General features: G+C 39.6%; 1 protein-coding gene across 1 annotated transcript in view; it reads right to left on the bottom strand.

Annotated features, from left to right (window-relative positions):
- Positions 1-21,247, bottom strand: part of FAM185A (family with sequence similarity 185, member A) — a gene marked incomplete at its 5' end in the record, with an annotated part of 36,911 nt that overhangs the window by 3,404 nt on the left and 12,260 nt on the right. Inside the window, 3 exons of the mRNA XM_010182859.1 lie at positions 5,353-5,487; positions 7,630-7,725; positions 19,219-19,260. Coding sequence (XP_010181161.1) covers positions 5,353-5,487; positions 7,630-7,725; positions 19,219-19,260 — 273 coding nt within the window. The remainder of the gene's footprint in view (positions 1-5,352; positions 5,488-7,629; positions 7,726-19,218; positions 19,261-21,247) is intronic.

Genomic DNA, 21,247 nt, shown 5'->3' with positions numbered 1-21,247 from the left:
CTTCCAGTTATTTCCCTTTTAAAGGCAAGTTGCTTGCTTCATGTTATTCATTGCCCCTTCAGCTGTGTTTGTGTTTAACCCTGGAACTCCAGGCAGCTAAAAAACACAGATACCTTAAGGAATAGAGAATTTCTGACAACAAAAGCAGTTAAACACATCCGTAAAGCCTTGTACACAGTGTACGAGACTCATGCAGTCAGCTCCCTCCTTGCACACTGGCTCTGAAGCAATCCTACAGGGTAAGTCCACAGCACTTTATAGGCCACTCTCCCAGTACTACTGGATGAGGAGCCATTGTGTGAGCAGTGAGAAATAAGTTATTCCTGAAGGTAGGAAACATGTATCTAAATCCCAGAGTCAACCTGGAAGAGTAGACAGAGTGAAAAGAACTGAAGTTAAGAGAAACCCAAAAAGTCAGAGATAGGACAGTGGTATCAATGTCCAACTTTTCAAGGGAACCTGGCAATCAGACAGGCTGACTGTCTCTAGAGGCACATGAGGAAGAAGGCCATCTAAGTTGTTCCTAATGACGAATACTTGGATGCTGGATCAACTCATAACATAGAGGCAACATCTACCTGGAAACTTCCACAGGAGAAAAGGGGTTTGAGAAGACAACAGGAGATTCCTCTCCATCCCCAGGACAGACATCTGAGGGAAGCCGTAAGTTAACATGAAAGAAAGAGCCTTATTTCCTGTGTGCATGGTCACCAAAAGGCATAGCTCTGAGAGGAACACTGTTCAGATGTGGCTCAGCAAAGCTCTAGTGCTGTAGATGGGGTGGGATTAGTACCAAAAGCTAAAAATCCTGTTAACTGCTATAACTATTGTCATGTGGGGTGAAATAGGGAGCAAGAATGTCTCCACCTGGAAGAAGCCAATGATTCCCAAAGAGTATGTTCTTTGTAAAAGGACAAAAAAATACAAAGAGGTTGGTTTGCCAGCTTGAGAAAGTAAGAACAGGGAAATGCAGTAACCAACAAAGACAAACATTCATGGCCTCCGAGGAGCACCTGTGACACTGTGGGACTTTTACCAAGGAAACTCACGCAAGTGCTGAAAACCACATGGAGTAAGTGACTGCCAAAGCTAAAAGCTCACTGGGCACCAAGCAGATGGCATCAGGTCAAAGGTTGCTGCTGGATATGAACTTGGTACTAGGACTGGGGCCAGGGATGGGGAAAGATCTGGAATCAGATGAGTCCCCGGCACCAGAGATGCAAGCTTTACATGGTGTAAAGAAAGGGGTTACATTGCAGACAATTGGATTTGGAAATTGGCACCACTGGCTCCAAGGATCCACAGAAAGTCTCTGAACAATTGCAAGACTTTTCCAGCAAGCTCACAGTTGCCAACACACAAGCTGGCAGTGGAAGTGGGCGGAAGCGTGCCCACTGGCTGCATTCATTTAGTCCCCAAATCCATCCACCCACACGCCTCATAACCTTCCTCTGAGTTACTGCAGAGTGGGTGGGAGCAGATGGTCACATCAGCTTTGGACAAGAGAAAACAAGGCTGAAAGCAACCTCTTGAGGATGCACTGAATGTAACCAGATATGCTCTCCTAGCCTGCTCTTCATAACCTGTGGTACTGACAGTCCTATGGCCTCGCCAGCCAAGTGCTTACTACCAGAAAGTTTATCTTACCACTTAGCTAAGTTTTTTTTACTGTAAGGTCAAATCATAATTTCTAATCATATCACCAGAGAACAATTTCTTTAATCTCTGCAGCAATTTCTTATGTACTGGAAAAACACATCTTATCTCCCCCCAGTCTTCTCTTCTTTAGACAAACACGCACTTTTTTCAGTCTTTCCTCATAAATCATGCTTTCAGGCCTCTGATCATGCGTTCTCCTTCACAGTCTTTACAGTTGTGCACATCCTTTTTGAAGTACAGTACTCAAAACTGGACACCTTCCAGCAAAGTATTACTAATGCCACATAAAGCCAAGGGATTATTTTGAGTTCTACAGAACAGTCATGTTAATACATTGTTTATTGTTCGCAACTGCATAACATTATTGTTTCCTCTTTACTGATGTCTTTATTAAAATATTCCTCCTCTTGGGACCACACAGGTAATTATCCCTACCTTTGTACTTTGAACTTAAAAAGGCTTACTGGAAAAAAGGCCTAAAAAGCATATAAATCAAAATTACTTGAATTTTAACCCTGCCCTTTAACATGTTTGTAACCACTTTGGCATGACAGTCTCCTAAGCTTCTTTTCTGCTTGAATAATTGACACTCCGTAGCCTGCTACCCTTCCTCTTACCATATATTAGTTCCAGATATAGTTAATGATCTCTACAGGCCTCTTAAATTAGCTGATTTAAGAATACAGGCAGACCTGGAGGCGCAGGGAAGGCACAGATATCGAGCATCAGGGGCTAAGCAGAATCCGCTCTTCCTACCCTCTTTGCCAGGGAAAGGAAATGAATGCCTTGACATGATCACCATCAGAAAGTACTGGAGTTGCTCAAGCACTCCAAACCAGATAGCCGAACAATCACTTTCACAGGTGGAAGCTGGGCCAATGCTTAGCATGAAAAAAGTAATTTTTTAGAATGGATTTCATGATACCATACATCATACCATACCACACTTCTAAGAGTGCCTACTGATGTCAATGGAAACAGATGCCTTATCCTTGCAAATTACTCTGAAGAGTAAACTCCCTGGCACTGCTCTTTAGTTCCTTCCTTTTCTCAGGAAGTGTCCCAGTTTTGCAGGAAAGTCTCCTTCTTTTCTAAAAGAGCAAAACACCTTTTCACAGTCTCATCATTGCCTCTCGAGCGCTCACTCCAGGCTTTCATCTTGCTTTGACTAATCCCCACTCTGTTCCTTGGTTATCTTGTGAAATCCTGGATGTGACAGCTCATGGGACTGTGCTGTCCTGACCTCCCCACTCAGCGTGGAAATGAGAGCTGTGAAGCAAGGTGACCATGTTACACCGTAACTGCTGTAACAGCAGCAGGGGAGGCTTTCCTAGAGCAGGTGACAGATTAGGGGTACATTTACCCAAGTCACAGAACTCAACCCTGTCTTCCCACTGCAGAAAACTCCTCTCTAGCATCTCTCAATATTCCCAGAGGCAAGTAAAGCTTCCTGAAAGCAGCTGGTTCCTGTGTTATCCACATGAGAACTGGCCAGTTTCTGAAAAATCATCTATTTTTAAACTAACCTTTGAGCTCAGAAGCATAAAAATCTAAACTGCCATGTTCTTGTGAATTTTCCTCTCGGCAAAACCCCTCTTCTCTCTCCACTTTATATTTCTTTAGTTGCACCAGAAGGACAGCTATAGGCACTGTACCTAAAACTTCAAGAGTGGATAATGTTTTCATGATATAGAAACAAATTTAAATTATTTTTAATTATTTCAGAATCTACTGGTACAAGAAAATTCTAAAATACCAACCTTAAGAAAAGACTGTTGAGAATGAGAGGACAAGTGCTTGGCCTGTGTAAAGAATACACTGTCCCTATGGGATAAGGTAAAGAAGAAGCAGGAAGCATCACCCTTGCCATACCAAAGGAATGTCACTGACTTGGCAGACAAAGGGGAGGCACTGTTTTCAAAATGGTAAGAAAAGGAGCAAAGCACACATTAGAACCAACTACTTCATCTCTCTTCATGTCTGTTGCTTCTTGCTGACCAGTGAAGATAAGGGAGGAGAGAGCTGCTATAAATCAGTGGTTACATTACGTGAGAAAACACTTGGCAAAGCTCAATGCTGGGTATAAAGACAGAGGGAGATACAGTACTTCAGGGCAGTGCCAGTTTAGCTGAATTGTATCCTGCAGAGAATCCATTCCAGGGTCTATTTTCCCATTCACCTGTATTACGATCAATTAAGATCTATGCTTAATAAACTTTTTGTGCAATCCTGTTACCTCTTTAAACAACTGATGATCATTGGTCTAACACTGCTCCCTCTGCTGATTTCCATGCCTTTGGGATATGTGTATTTGAGGGTTAATTAATCAGAGTTGCTTTTGTCCTCAACTGCCAAGATAATTTTGATACAGAATGGTGCGTTGAAAAATTGCATCTGCTTCAGCGATGACTGTCCTACATAAACACTGCCTGGGTTGTGAAACCGGAGAAGCCATTCAGCTGTGTATATTTGAAACACCACTCTTATCTTTAGTGTTGCCAGAATAGCAAGACGACTGAGTGGCCAGTGGTCCTCTTTCACTGGGAGATGTGGTGTTTTACTGCTGAGGCGATTCACGCCATAGAGCCTTGCTGAAGCCTGGGGTTCTCCCACAGGTTTCTAGCCTGAGAACTTCTAACCATGGTTGTTTTTTTTAAGAAAATGTATTTAATAAGCACTAGTAAATTTAAATGCTAGTTACTGTTCAAGACAGAAAGAGATACACCTATACATTTCAAGACTGCTATTTTATACAAGCAGGCTACATATTAAAATTATGTACATACATGTCTAACATTTCCTTTGAGATTATCATCTTACATGGGGGAGGAAAAGAACTTTTGTTTATCTTTTCTTAGGTTTAAAACCAAAGAAAACCACAAAGCCTCACCCAATCTGCTATCATATCAGGTCATATTGACATAACACGTTCAAAACCAAAGCTGGAGCCTTCAGACACAGTACATTTATGTTTCCTCTTGAGCAAACTGAATAATTGGTAACAGCAACAGCCTTAACTTCTAGATAGATGCATCCGGAGAGGAGGAGAGAAATACACACCCTGACAAGGAATTGTACAACTGTTTTCTAAAGCAGCATGACTTGGGATTCCCGAATTCAATTTTAAAAGCACTGGAAAAATACTTCCAGTATTTGCAGACAACTTTCCATGTATTCTCTATTCCTCCATGCTCTAGCTTCTTCTGCTCTTCTCCTATCTCCCACACATCATTTCTCAGCCTATCCAGCACCTTTTAACATTTATATTGTATATTTATAAATATGCCATATAAGCCTTTTACTTCCCTCTTCCTCCCAGCTGAGATAGACAGAGAAGACTTTTCATTATTTTTTTAAATAGACATTCCCTGGCAATTTATTGTATGTCTAAGCCAACAAAGCAATGGGTCAAATTCAGCCCTGAATTACCTCCCACAAATTCACTGGAATAATGCTGAGGAAGAATTTGACTCTAAGATTTTTGTTAGAGAAGCAGCTGTTTGCATTCACAAGTCATTAACCAAACAAAAAGTCATCTAGTAACATGGGAGCACAATGGCACAAGCAAACATTTGAACCTGAAGCAGATGAAACAAGAAGCAGCCAAGAGCAATAAACTCATAACGAAATGTAGATGCCTTTGACTAAGGCCAGACAGACATTTATTGGAAGCCAAGATTAGCAAAGCCTTACCACTTATAGTTACGTGATCGTCTTTGGAGGCACTCTGTGTTTCTTTTAACTGGATCTCTGAGCTCACATCCACTTTTCTTCCGGACAACTGTAAATAAGCTTTGAGAGAGGCAGGTACCTTGACCGTAATAGAACCTGGTATAAATTTAAATGAAAGGTAGGTAGTTTAATGTTGAGATCAAAGCATGAAACAAGCAATTATTTAGCTAACTGGAATGAAACCATCGTTAGTTGGGGTTTTTTTTAAGAGCCTTCAGACACAGTAATCTTTTTTTTTTTTGTCTCTGACAGGATAAGTGAAGTGATCTTCATTTATCATAACCAGAATGCTGTGTGTCACATGTAGAAAGTGTTATCACAGTATTTCCTTGGCAGATGTGAAAATTAATATTGACACATACTGCTAGCAATGGCTCTTGGTAGAGGATTTTATTACAGGAATGAACAAGGGAAGCAAATCTAACAGATCTCACAGTATTATGACTTCAGTTTCATCTTCTAGTTATATTTACACTCCTGAGCAAGGACAGATCGGATTGCTGATTCACCCAGCCACTGCATGACACATTATGACAGAACGGCTCCTCTGGAACAATGAGATGCCACTTACACACTAGTAACGCCAGTGATTTGCTTTGCTTTACTGCACCGGGCCAGCTGTCCACATCCTGGAACAGATGCAGTCCCAAAGTGACTGATCAGTTTAGACTATGTATCACTAAAATGTAAACTGCTAGCAAAGTTCCAGCTTTGGTGGCCCGAATACTTCTATTCTTGTGATAAAACCAGAAATTCTGACTTCTGCTTTCCCTAAATGTGTGCTTCTGTGCATCAGACTGAAGGCAGATGCTGGGCCCCCAACCTGCCCACGTTAGTGACATTTGGAATTACTCAGCCACGATGTTTGGAAGCTGCACCCTACACATTAAAATAAAAACCTACCAAAATTCACAATACACTTTCTGTATATATGCTCCTTAGTTTTTGCCCAATTCCAACATACACTTTAGAAAAACATTAAAAAGTTTCTTTAAATATACCCCAAAACCTGAAGGAGAACACAATAAGAAAACTGGTGTTATAACAACTTAGTAGCGGTCAGAAAACAACCCTAGCTTTGCAAATTAAATTCAACTGAATCACTTGCCTGTGATAGTCCTGATGAACAAGTAGCTATCAGTGTAATTTAGGCCTAAATTTTGCTGGATACACAAAAGCCTTAGGATAAGAAAGGGAAAAGGTCTTCATCTTTGGGTCCTCCTTGGAGAGTTGCTCAGTAATGTGACTCATAAAATCCAACACACATGCAGCTAATTTATCACGAATGGTACATTTTCTACGCTGCAGCTGTCAGCAGTTACTCTGAATTTACAGGGTAAATGAAAACAGAACCTCATCAACTTTGCCTCTACTAAACTGTGCTGCCAGAAGAGATGTCAGGCAATGTTTTGAAAATAACATTAATTTGCTTTTATTAAATACATTCTTTTTTAATAGTAATTCAAAGAGACATAAATTGGTATTAAGTGATTCAAAAGGTAACTACAAAATAATATAAAAATAAATTTCTTTGCATCAATGGAACTGGAATAGCTTGTACCAAAGAACGGCACACGAGTGATTTCAATGCATTTCCTTCATTATTCCTGTTCTGAGTAACTGCGAGGTTTTAATAGGGCATAGACTCTCAGACAACAAGAGAAGGGTACCAAATACCATGTTCATTTAAACCACCTGAAGTGTCTGACTTGATGTTAAAGTCAAGTAGAAATGCTGTAGTGTTGGGGATTTTTTGCAAAACTAGGACTGACAAGATGTATTCAAGGCTTTGTTACTTGCCATTCAGAACATACGATATTGCAAAACTATAAATCCAACTTTAGGAGTGACCTTTTAACTAACAAGTGAAATTCTAGTGAGTCATGGTTGTCACTCTGCAAATACATCTATCAGCAGCATGGAGTAAACTGCTCAAGGCAAAGGAAGATTGTAATCGAAGTCAGCTCTGCCAAATTCTGCTGGGCAGATTGCCAGGAAAAAAGAAAGTATTGAAAAATTAAACAAACACCTACAATCCATTTTAAGTATCACTGTCCCTTACAGATTTTACTGCATTATAAGTATTTATACACATTTTCTAGTCATGAGGTAAAAAATAATGCAGATATAACCAACAATCACAAACTCATTTTTCCAGACAGATAAAGAAAAAAACCCCATACTCTCCTTTCTTTAACCTCATAAGCTGCCACAGAAAGTATTTTTTTGTTTGCTAACCTTTCTGGGATTTCAGGTCCACTTTTCTTAATTGACTGACATAAACATCTATTGTCCCATGCTGTGTAGAAGCTTTTAGACTTCCATCTGATGAATCTAAACAAAGAGAAAAAGAAAATAAAAGAACTTCTGTATCATTCATTTTTTTTAAATAAAAAAATTGCTAAAATCTTTCTTTGTATTTTGTCAATTCTTCCATGTTTGAGAAGTATCTTTATTTACTGGATGTCAGAAAAGCAGGTTTCTGAACATTTTTTTCTATACCTTATTAGCTGAAGTTTATGATAACAAAACTTTCTGAAGAAACTATTTTACAAATAGAAAGCTTTTAAGAAGCCTTAATTGTATACTTGAGAAGAAGTCTTTAATTACTTATAATTGCATGGAAGTTTAAAAGACACAAATTTCCACAGTATTACAGTGAAGTCTCACAGGTATATTTTGAACTACTGAACAGACCTATAGCTGATAAAAATTGTGAAGAAATTATGAAGCAACTCTAGAGAAGCATCAAAATAACTATGTATGTCTGCAAATGGCAGTCAGTAAAATATCTTTTTAGATACACCACTAGAAATAAAAGTGTTGGCAAGAAATCTTGAAATACTGGTAGTTTCTGGATGTGGATACAAAAAGAAACAGTCAAACATTCAGAACTAGCTAAAATAACAAAATCAAACTTGAATAAAAGTTACATTAATGAGAGAATGAAGTTGACTAATCATAACAAGGATGTCTAGCATTAATGCCTTAAGCTTGCCGTACAGTTTTAGCTCTCAATACACTCATCTGGAGCTTTTCTGATGCCAGATCACAAGCACAGACGTGGAAGATCAGTGTATTACGTGCAAAAGTAAACACATAGAAAGGGGTTATTATCCCACAGCTAAAACTGATTTCTTTGGAGGGGAAAGTCGTTAAAAACCCTAGCCAGTCCATATTTAGCCAGATGAGAAACTGAGACTGTCTTTGACTAACGAGAAACCAATAATGACTAGAATTGGATGGGAATGTTTTCCCCATCTCAGCAGATTGTGTTAAAGAAGTTCTGTTCCAAATCTGAAGTAAAAAAATGAACTCTTCGTTCACTGAAATTAATCAATGGGGGAAAAAAGTTTTGGTTGTGTAAGCCACCACAAAATATTTGATAAGTTTTAAAAATGTTTGTAAGCTTGAAAATGAAAGTCACTGAAGCAAAAAAAGTTACATCAATCTTTTTAATGATTATTTTTAGTGATAAATCAACATTTTCTCATGTAATAACTATTTTTGCAGATATTCCTAATCAAATTGAAAGTAAAAGTTTACTTGAAAGTAAAAACCCGAAGACCAAGCCAAAACAACAACCCAATTTGAGGGAAAGTGGAACACTGTTCTGGGAGGATGACTTGCCAGATTTTGATTCCCAGGATACACCACTGAAAAGAAGTTTCTTATAGCATTTTAAATACAAATGCTTAGGTACAAATAAGAATGTCAAGAGACAAAGTTGTTCATCACTTACACAGCATCTTTAATAGACTTTGCAGAAGTTTTGTCTCTCTAACTCTAAACAAATGAGAGGGGGTGGAAAAGACAACTGAAAATGCATTAAAAATAGCAGAGATGAGGTTATGTAAAAAAAGGTCAAATTCAAATAAATATATATGTCAACAAGAAAAATTACCTTGTATTAAGTAACACAATCTGGTAGGACAAAATACATAACTGAAGTCATAATGAAGTTAATACAGATTTTACAGTCGTGACAGAACTAAACTAAAGCAATTTATTTTAAAATATATATCCAGTGTTAGCTAAGATCAATATGAATAACTGGAGGTAAAACCAAGAAAAAAGTGCATAGTTTGAAGTCAGAGTTAGCCAAGGACTGACGACTCAGGGGGAAACACAAGGATGAATCGTTCTACTGGAAAGAGAACAGATGGTCACTCTCGAGCAACTTCAGCTATTTAAGGATTTACTAACACAGGAAAAAAAAAAAGGAAGCAAGATGTCCTTGACAAAGGTTTTGTTATGCTTTATGACAAATAAGTTTTCCACAACAGACACCAGCCAGATCAGCCTCTGTAACTCAGAAGAGGAAATCTGACTCTGGTCCCAAATTGGCAAACCTGTATGTGCTCAGGATGAAGTAGAAGCAGTGTGTTCTAACAAAGATACTAATGCTCATTAGTTAAGAAAATCAGAACAAGTTATGAAGACTGATAGGTAAAGTGAGTAGTATGCTGAAACTACAAAGGGCACATAAGAAATGCCCAGAATAAGCCTACATAAGTAAGATTATTAAGTAAGTAGTAGTATTAAGTAAGTAGTTTTTTTCAAAAACAGTCCATTATTTGCATCTACCCTTTTTGCTAGTACAGTTTGAAGAATAAGACCTAAGTCACATTCATTGTGTAATCTTTCTCAAGTTAAGATCACTGAAAGGCCCACAAAGGTGACAAAAATGAAATATCATCCACAACATTCAGTATCTCTTCTTCCTTCATTTTATAAAGCCAAGTACTGAAGAAAGGAATAAACACAAGCGATTGGTCCTTAAGTCTAAGCAAAAATATGCTTACTTTTCCTAACAGCACGTGACTAACCTTGCTCATGTTAATCATCGGTAAAACTGATTTCAATATGAAAACAAAAAATATTTATTACAATTTGGTTAAAGACAGGAGAAAGTATGACTCCAACAGATCTGAAGCATGAGAAAGATTTAATTCCTACTTAACAGGCTATCTCGTATTGTTTGTTGATGAAGATTGGTCAATTTTCTTGTTTTAATTGATTATTCTAAGACCGTGACATGAAAAATATTAAAAGAAACTGAAATGTACCCATTAGACTAACTGCACATACTACTAAAAAATCACTAGCTGTCCTTACTGTACTCACAAACTGGACTTGGCAAAATAAAGAATGTATTACAGAAAGTAAAGTAATGTCTCATGAAAACAATTATTTTGCTAACTAAAATGTCCAAAGTTTAATTTTACCTCTAAATGATTTATTTTCTACGTAGATTTTAAAGTTATTTCCACTGGTTTTAAATACCATATTCTCTTTTGGCTAACTTATTCTGCTCAAAACAAAAATAAAATCATTACATGTGTCAATTCTGTATCATAATACAATATGCCAAGTACAACTTCACCTTGATGAGCCTCTGACCTACTAAATGGGATCTTCCTCTTCAAATATCTGTCCACACTGTCCAAACCTATGCATCTCCTTCCACAGACTATACCAAACTGCGTCAATCAGTCCCTGTAAGACAATTAGCTATAGGTCTCTACTATTTTAAATGTTTAACAGACTAACGCGATGGAAAAAACTCCTGAAGAGATATGTGCATCTTGTCAGGAACACAACTGTCAATAATACAAAATCCCTACAAAACTTCTTGTGGAAGTTTCAATATAATACGTAAACTGCTCATCTGTGAGCCTTGAGTTGCAGACCAGTAACAAGTGGTGAACTCCAGGGTCAATACTGGCTCTAGTCCCGTTTAACATCTTCATTGATGATCTTGATGATGGAGCAGAGCATACCCTCGCCAGTTCACTGATGACACAAAACTAGAAGTGGATGATATGCCAAGAGAATATGCTGTCATCCAGAGGGAACTTGACAGGCTGGAGAAATGGGCTTGCAGGAACCCAATGAAGTTCAACAAGGGGACATGCAAAGTCCTGCACAGGAACAACCTCAGGCACCAGCATATGCTGGAAGCCACCCAGCTGGAAAGCAGCTTGGCAGAAAAGGATCTGGGTGTCCTGGTGAACACCAGGTTGAACATGAGACAGCAGTGTGCCATACCGCAAAGAAGGTGGATGGTATCCTGAGCTGCATTAGATCGTTGCCAGCAGATCAAGAAGGGCAATCCTTCCCCTTTATTCAGCACTGGTGAGGCCACATCTGGAGTACCACGTCCAGTTCTGGGCTCCCCAGTACAAAAGAGACATGGACATACTGGGGAGAGTCCAACAAAAGGTAAAAAGATAATTAAGGGACTGGAGCATCTCTCCTACAGGGAAAGGCTGAGAGTACTGGGACTGTTCATTCTGGAGAAAAGAAGGCTCAGGGGAGATCTTGTACATGGAGATATGCAAAAGCTGTCTGGACATAGTCCTGGGCGACCTGGTCTAGGCGACCCTGCTTGGAGTGGGGAGGGTGGACCAGATGGCCTCCAGAGGTCATGTTGATTAAATATTATGATTTCTTTACTTTTAACATAACTGCCTCCTTTTAACAACAGGATTCCAGGATTTCATTTTCACTGTTTCAAAATTCATAGCTCACAGCATTTGCAAAGGAATAGTAACAAAATGTTACATCCCATCCCACGCCCCCCCCAAAAAGCTCTCTTGACTCAGACATTGAGCTGTTAACCACGGCTCTTTGAATACAACCATCCAGCCAATTCCTTATCCACCAAGTGGTCTCTCTGTCAAATCCATGTCTCTCCAATTCAGAGACAAGGATGTCACGTGGGACAGCGTCAAATGCTTTGCTTAAGTGTAGGTATATAACATCAGTTGCTCCTGTCTTATCCACTAACGCTGTAACCCCGCCACAGGCGGCCACCAAACTTGTCAGGCAAGATTTGCCCTTAGTGAAGCCATAATGGCCGTCACCAATCACATCGTTATTTTCCATGTGCCTTAACAGAGTATTCAGGAGGATCTGCTCCGTGATCTTGCCAGACACAGAGGTGAGACCAGTCTGTAGTTTCCTGGGCCTTCCATTTTTCTCTCTTTAACAATGGGGATTATGTTTACCCTTTTTCAGCCAGTAGGAATTTGACCAGACTGCCACGACTCCTCAAATAGGATGGATAGTGGTTAAGCAACTTCATCTGCCAGTTCCCTCGGGACTCATGGATGTATCTCATCAGGTCCCATGAACTTGCACATCTTCAGGTTCCTTAGACAGTCTCAAACCTGATCTCCTAGAGCAGGCAGTTCATCTTTCTCTCAGTCCCTGCCTTTGCCTTCTACGACTTGGGGGTGTTGGTTGACAGCCAGCTTAACATGAGCCAGCACTGTGCCCATGTGGCCAGAAAAGCCAATGGCATCTTGGCCTGTATTAAAAACAGTGTGACCAGCAGGTCCAGGGAGGTGATTATCCCCCTGTACTTGGCACTGGTGAGGCCGCACCTCTAGTACTGTGTTCAGTTCTGGGCCCCTCACTATAAGAAGGATGTTAAGATTCTGGAGCATGTTCAGAGAAGAGCCACAAGGATGGTGAGGGGTCTGGAGAACAAGCCAGAGGAGCGGTTAAGGGAACTGGGGTTGTTTAGCCTGGAGAAGAGAAGGCTGAGGGGAGACCTCATCACCACCTACAACTACCTAAAGGGAGGTTGTAGAGAGGTGGGTACTGGTCTTTTCTCCCAGGTGATGGGGGATAGAACAAGGGGAAACAGCACCAAGCTGTGCCAAGGGAGGTTCAGGTTAGAGATAAGGAGGAAGTTCTTTACTGAGAGGGTTGTCAGAGGCTGGAACAGGCTGCCCAGGGAGGTGGTGGAGTCACCATGCCTGGATGTATTTAAGGAGCGGGTAGATGAGGTACTTAAGGATATGGTTGGACATGATGATCTCAGAGGTCTTTTCCAACCGAGCAATTCTGTGATTCTGTGACTTTGGCAGTGTGGCTAAAGCACTTGCTGGTGAAAACAGCAGCAAAAAAGTCATTGAGTACATCAGTCTTCTCCCTATCCTTGATAACCAGGTCTCTCATTTCCTTCCAGAGAGGACCCACATTTTCTCTAGTCTTCCTTTTATCTCCAACATACCTAGAGAAGATTTTCCTGTTGTCCTTGACATCTCTGGCCAGATTTAATGCTATCAGGGGCTTTAGCTTTCCTAACCTGGTCCCCAGCTGCTTGGACAATTTCTCCATAGCCCATCCAGGCCACCTGCCCTTGCTTCTACCCTCTGTAGGCTTCCTTTTTGTGTTTGAGTCTGAACAGGAGCTCCTTGTTCATCCATGCAAGACTCCTGTTTTTTTTGCCTGACTTCCTCTTTGTTGGAATTAATCACTCCTGAGCTTGGAGATGATCCTTGAATAATAAAAAGCTTTCTTGGTCCCCTCTTCCCTCTAGAGCTTTATCCCATAGTACTCCAACAAGCAGATCCTTGAAAAGACTAAAGTCTCCTCTCCTGAAGTCCAGAGTAGTGAGCTTGTTGTGTGCACTCCTTGCTGCCCCAAGGATCCTTATCTGCTCCATTTCATGGTCACGGCAGCCAAAGCTTCCCTTGAGCGTCACATTCACCATCAGCCCCTCCATGTTGGTGAGAGCAAGGTCCAGCATAGCACCTCTTCTCATTGGCTCCTCTATCACTTGGAGAAGGAAGTTATCATCACCACATTCCAAGAACCTTCTAGGATTGCTTATGCCCTACTGTGTTGTCCCTCCAATCGATACTGAGGTGACTGAAGTCCCCCATGAGCACCAGTGCTTGTGAACATAAGGCTGCTTCTATCTGTCTACAGAGGGCCCCACCTGCTCAGTCTTCCTGGTTTGGTGGCCTGTAGCAGATCCCCCCTGTAATGTCACCTGTCCCTGCCTCCCTTTAATCCTGACCCATAAGCTCTCAGTCAGCTCCTCATCCAGCCCCAAGTAGAGCTCCACCCTCTCCTCATCTCCCCAGCTTGTCTTTCCTAAAGAGCCTGTAACCTTTCATTCCAACACTCCAGTCATGGAAGCCATCCCACCACATACGTATTGACAACTGTAGCAAGACATACATTCTACAAGCATAAAATACATCTTATCAAGAGTAAAAATAAAAATTGCTCCAAAACAAATGCAAACCTAAGTACTACTGTAACAACATCCAGAATCTTCAGCACCATTATGTGAGATGCTATAAAACATACATTATGTCACATCACCAAAATTGTTTATTGCTAATAGAACACAGAGAAATAAAAATGTTTATTCTTTTAAGGTGCAAGGAAAACTGCATTGTTCTCAGGCAGCAGCTGCTTTTTCTGTATGCTCCAATTTTTAGCAATAGTTTCTCCAGGACACAAGCTCTGTCCAGAATGCTATATAAACTACATTCAAAAGGACACAAAGAGAGGAAAGAGAGAAACAAAGACTGATAATAAAACCAAGTAGTAACTCAGAAGATATTAACTCAGTGTACTATTATTTTAAAAAGTTTCATCTTTCATAATCTGTCACCTGAGGGATAAGAAAAAGTAGCCGATTCCAAGCTGCCTGGAGAGAAGTACCCTTTGTATAGGGTGGTGTGGAAAAAAGCATAGGAACAATGGGGGAAAAAATTACAGGTCTGTCAGCAGCAGAACACAGAAGAAGGTCAAGCCCTGAGATACAAGGTTGGAAGATGAAGGACACTTGAAGTGAGAGCCAGAACATTAACATACTTCAAGCAGATGGCAAAGACTACATCATTAGAACTGATCACTATTAAGAGACAAGCATATGCATGGATTTATTTTTAAAGTACATAAGAGTTGTACTTTACGAAGTACAGTAAATGCTTTTAATGGAATTCAGAAATGAGGCTTTTAATTTAAAAATTCCCTAGGTCACATATTAAAAACTGAATTCTCAACACAAAACTCACAGATGTAATGTTACTTATAAATATACAGCGTGGTTTATTGTTTTATTTTTCAGTTATCCAAAAACTGTTTTAAATACCATAATTGCTTTCCATAATTTATTCCCTTCTTAAAATAAAGCTTTGGTGTTGTCGTGGTTTGACTCCAGCTGGCAACTAAGCACCACACAGCTGCTCACTCACTCCCTCAAAGCAGGATGGGGAAGAGAATCAGAAGGGCAAAAGTGCCAAAACTTGTGGGTTGACATGAAGACAGTTTAATAGGTAAAGCAAAAGCAACACAGGCAAGCAAAGCAAAAGAAGGAATTAATTCACTACTTCCCATTGGCAGGCAGGTGTTCAGCCATCTTCAGGAAAGCAGGGCTCCATCATGCATAAAGGTTACATAAACGCCATCACTCCAAACATCCCCTCCCCTCTTCCTTCTTCCTCCAGCTTTGTATGTTGAGCATGACATCATATGGTTTGGGATATCCCTTTGGTCAGCTGGGGTCAGCTGTCCCAGCTGTGTCCCCTCCCAACTTCTTGTGCACCCCCAGCCAACTCGCTGGTTGGGTGGTGTGAGGAGCACGAAAGGCCTTGAGTCTGTGTAAGCACTGCTCAGCAATAACTAAAACATCTGTGTTATCAGCACTGTTTTCAGCGCAAATCCAAAACATAGCCCCATACTACCTACTATGAAGAAAATTAACTCTATCCCAACCAAAATCAGCACAGGCATTTGGTCTCGGTACTAGAGAATTGCCATATTATAATGCTCTCATCACAAAGGATGATCTCAGACACCTTAGTTCACTTTCACGTCAGGACTATACTCAAATTTACGTTTTTTGAAAAAGTTGAAATGTTCTTAATTGTTAAGCTCCTTTGAATTAAGACAGTGAGCATCACAAGTCACTGAAGCAGTTAGGCCATCTAGTACAGGTTACTGAAGAAAGAAATTAGCAGAATAAGGCAAACTGACACCAACATATTTTAAAATATATAAATTAGAGTTTTTTGGATCTCAATATATAGTTTTCCTTGCCAGAATAAGTTCCTGCTGCCCATAAGCTGGTTAAGGCTGTTTCCTGCCCTCTGAAACAAAACAACCACCATAAGCTTTATCATTTCTGACTACACCAAACACAGAAGATTCATTTATTCAATGCATAACTGGGTTAAACATAAGTATTCCAGTAAGGAAAAACTTTGGGTTTTTTTTGAGCTGATGAGGGAAAAGTTTGGCTTGGCAGCAGAGTAGAGAATATAAAACCAGTCCATACCAATAACATTGAGAAATAAGCAAATTCTAGCAGGACTGAAGATCAGCCAGCAATGTGCCCTGGCAGAGAAGAAGTCCAACAGTATCCCTGGCAGTATTAACTGGAGCATGGTCAGCATAACAAGGAAAGGGATTATCACCCTCTACTCAGCACTTATTAGACCACACCTAAATACAGCATCCAGTGTTGGGGCTCCTAAGAGAAGGGGACAGCAGTACATCTGAGTGAATTCAGCAGAGAAACACCAGGATAGTCAGGGTGTGGAGCATCCCATGAGGGGAGACTGACAGATGAGGGCTTGCTCAGCCTGGAGAACAGACTGCTTCAGGACCTGACAGCAGCCCCCTAGTATCTGCAAGGGGGTGATCAAGATGACAAAGACAGGCTCCTCAGAGCAGTGCATGATGAGAAGAGTTTCAGTTGGATAGAAGGAAAATCTTTTTCACCCTGAGGACAGTCAGGCAGTGGAACAATGTGCCCAGAGAGGCTGTACAGTCCATATCCTTGGAGCTTTTCAAGACAACAGGATAAAGCCCTGAGCAACCTCCCAGCTGGCATGGCTTCGAGCAGGAGGTTGGAGACTAGACTGCTTGAGCTGGACAAGATGACCTCCAGAAGTCCCTTCCAACCTCAACCATTCTGTGATTTTGCAACTTCCTAAGGTCTCTTCCAACCTGAGTTTTCCTGTGAATTTACCAAATAAAAATTTTAAAGATTAAGCTATTTATAAAAACAAAGTACTCCAATGCTTTTTGTAAGTTTATTTGGATTTCTAATGACTATTTTAAGTGGTAAATTAAAGTAAAAACGGGTCTGGTTCTTTTAAGTTAAAACCCATTCTAAATCCATAGAAAATTTGTTAGAAGTAGGAAGATTCCAGTATAGGGTTGGAAAACAATTTGTCAGTAATTAACAAAGCTCACAGTACAGGAACAAAAAAGGAATAATCCCTACTTTCATATTTTAACAATGTCAGTGTGAAACGCTGCCATATGTCAGATGCTTAAAATCGCACTGAATTTTGGATAAAGTCTTCAAAAAATAAAAATGGATTTACACAAACAATACAAAAAAACCAAACCCAAAACAAATACAGTCAAACTATTCTATAAATAACAAAAAGCAGGAAATTAAAAGGCATGAGAGACAACAGCATTGGTTTCCTGTTTTAATGCAGAATGATACAAGAACAAGAAACCGTCAGTAGTCACTTGTATTTTCCCCCAAGTATTTTTTTAAAAAAATCAAGCACCCTCAATTATGTTTTAGCTTGACTTGTAAATAAGTATCTCAAAAGCTAAGGATGCACTCATCTCTAGATTTTGGGGGTGTAATTTTTTTCAGTTAACTAATAAAATTCTGCCTCCAGTGAAATAAATGACTACATCCCTATGAAAACCCAGCTAAGGAAGTTGAAAGATCTGAGTTCTTCTTCCTATTCCTGTCAGCAAATCCATGCCAGGTGTCTGGCAATCCAACAAACTCTTTTGTGGCATTAATTTTTATACACAAAAACTTTTCACTTAAAACTATCTCCCCCCTCCCCAAGCTTTTAGAGTTGAACCACTGGATCTCAAGTCATTCACCTTTGGAAAAATCCATTAAAATGTAAAGAATTTTTAATGCTCTTTAGGAAAAGATTAAGTCTAACTAGTGCTTTCAGAACTGTAAGATATGTCTCAGTGTTTAAGCTGAACCTGGTTAATTAAGGAAAGTAATCATCATCTACTGATGGAAAAAGCTATCTCCTGTATTAAAAAAAAGTCTTCATATTCTATGAGATTATTTAACAGAAGGAAAAAAACACACTAGCAAGCTTAATTTAATTCTGCGGTTTAATGACTAACTCATAAGGATGTGTATTGCATTTATTTTCCAGGAATATTAATACAGATTGCTTAGAAACATAAGAGTTGTAGCAGTACAGCTCATCCCTGAACAATGCTTAGTGAGTGACTGTGGTTGCTACCGCTAGCAGAAGTCTGAGACTTGGACATGTAACCAAGTTTATTTACGGAAGGGGAAATCCTTCTATGTGATTCAAGAGAGACTGAGCCTTGTCTATTATTCTGTTACTTCGATTTTCTGCCATACAAATAGCCAGAATTCCAGTTTCTCTCTTTTGTGTTGATGTACTATGAAATGGTTAAAGAAGAGGTCCTTACACTTTCCTAGACTAGTGCAAATAATATAATGTATACCATAACTGATAACTCCAGTTAACTCTGTTAACCTCAAGTTCCTGAAAAAAACCAGAGCTTTTTAAATTATTATTTCTGAAGGGAAAACAATGGTTAGCATAACAGTTTGGAAATATTGTTTAAATTATCACAAATCTCCCCTCCATGTAATAAATCAACAAATGTAAGAGAGAGAACTAGGTTAAAGGCAAAATTATTGCATTTGATGCACCCTTAATCTTTCCTCATGTCCTTTCATCCCATCTTAATCTAAAAGACGACACTGAGACTCAGTCTAACTTGTGCAAACCCAGGGGATATTGTGGTATCAAAAGCTAGACAGTGTGCCTTGCCCAACTGCAAAAGGCTGACCATCAAGTTTGGAAAGGACCTCCTGCAGCTACACCGCTGTCAGTACCGCTCCTGAAAAGAAAAGAGGGCACAAGCATCTGTGAGAAATCACCTCCTTTTTAGCTTCTCTGTGAATATTCAGCTTTCAGAAAGAAAACGGTAAGAGTGAGAAAGGAGATATCTCAGAGGGAAGGTAGAACCTACCTACTGTGATGCTCCCTGTTTTGGTCTGAAGGCTGGTGTTACCTGTCAGGAAAAGAAAAGAGGGGGAAAAAACATTAAAAGCATGTTATTTAACTGGTTTCTGAAATCATAACAAAGGCTACAGTAATGTGACCCTATACTCGGTCATTATAGTTGTAGCAGTATATCTGATTTGCATATAAAAATAAAATAGCATAAACCAGTTATATTGCCTGAATATTATTGCTTCACAAACAAAAATCTCCACATGTGGATAACAATGAAGTGATTCCAGACAAGAAAAACACTCAGAGTAAAGATTAAAGACAGAGTGGATGTGAGGGAAAGAAAAGCAGAGAGGCATTGTGAGACTAGAAGCACGATACTTTCTCATTCTCTTTTGGGCCATTCTTTTTTGTTTGTTTGTTTGTTTTAATTGCTCTGATGCCTGCAACAGCACCATGGGTGATTTAAGTAGTTTAATAGGATGAGTAACAGAAGCAGTCTCTATTTTCCTCTTTTTTTATACATACACACGTGCTCACTCCATTCCCACAAAGAGACTTTTTGCTTTATCCTCAAAGGCTACCTTCTGGACTCACTGTACCTTGCCCATGCCCTTCAAACTTACTCTTGTCTGCATGATGACCCCTTGTCAATGTTTTTCATTGACTTCAGTGAGAGCCGAGCGCGTTGGACAAACTGGAGAACATCCAACAAAAGAGTGTGTAAGGAATAAAATGTAGAATGGTCTCCTTCTGAACTTGCATTACTTTGAACAGGCACTGGTGTTTTAGCCTTACAATCTCAAAACACATAAGCTTTCCCTCTACCTATGTCATCAAGAGAAACTAGAAAGAAGACAGGTGTGCCTCATAACAGAAAAGCCATCTATACTACTAAGTCTAACAAAGCTGGTAGAAACTTCCATAGTTCCATGTATGTCACACATGTATAGCTGCCTCACAAAAAGTGCTTTAAATTAAAAAGCTAAAGCACACATGTCATTCTTTCCACTCCCTCATCCTTACAGGAAGGCAACAGATTGAAAAATAAGGTTGATCACAGTAATTGAGTCCAATTTAGTAATACACAGTATTCACAACAGTTTTCATATCTTTTGGAAGAGGCCTTTAAAAATTGCAAATGGATCAAGCTCTGCTCCTATCTTCTGTAATTACACAGTAGTAAACAACCATTAGGGTAGAATGCATTCCACTGTATGTGACCTGCGGTGTTTTTCTTAGTGGTCCATGGGCTGAAAGCTAAAAAAAAAAAAGCAGCCTATCATCTTAGATTCATCATTTCAAGCACATACTGTACCAAATACTTAAGGGTTCTGAAAATCAGAGTAAAACAAATGTTCAATGAACCTAAAAGACACTTGGCTTTAATGTGTGCTGTTTTTAAAAGGGACACTTTAATTATCCCACCCTTTTTCCCATTTTACTATGGCTAGTACTTATTTTTGTACAATCTACAAAAAACTTCTTGTAAGCTAGCAACTCCCATGGAGCTAAAGCTAGATTATACTGTCTGAATATAAGCCTAGAGACTTGTGGATTTTCTGGTCTGCTCTTTGCTTTTATGAGGTTTTTTGTTTTGTCTTCTGATAAGCAGGTCCTTGAAAAACTATTAAACATTTAGAAATCAAACTTCTATTAACCACAAACTTATCTGGCAGATACAACTGATGCTGCATAACGTAAACATATTAGTGTGATAGGCTCACTTCAAATATTTAGCTAGAAGAAAATTTGCTTTTTAAAGCACATAGGAAAGTCCTGCTGTGTTGCGACCTGCACTGTGTACAGAAGTGTACCTTTGGTCATGTAATTGTTGCATGAAGGCCAAAACTTAACTTACAATTTTTAAGCTAGCCAAGTATTTTCTGGACACATCAAGGGCAAAGAGAGAAAGACCTGATTAGAGGTGATGACTGCTTTGGTTATTACATCCAACAGACTTCAGCATGGTAGTGCAATACTCTAAAGTCCAAAACACAATAGTTTTAACAGAATATTGATGACAGTAGCTTAGTGTTTCTTTT

Source organism: Mesitornis unicolor, unplaced genomic scaffold (assembly GCF_000695765.1).
Source record: "Mesitornis unicolor isolate BGI_N332 unplaced genomic scaffold, ASM69576v1 scaffold17064, whole genome shotgun sequence".
Taxonomy (NCBI): domain Eukaryota; kingdom Metazoa; phylum Chordata; class Aves; order Mesitornithiformes; family Mesitornithidae; genus Mesitornis; species Mesitornis unicolor.
The sequence above is the reverse complement of the archived record's forward strand: the minus strand, read 5'-3'. Positions and strand labels throughout refer to the sequence as shown.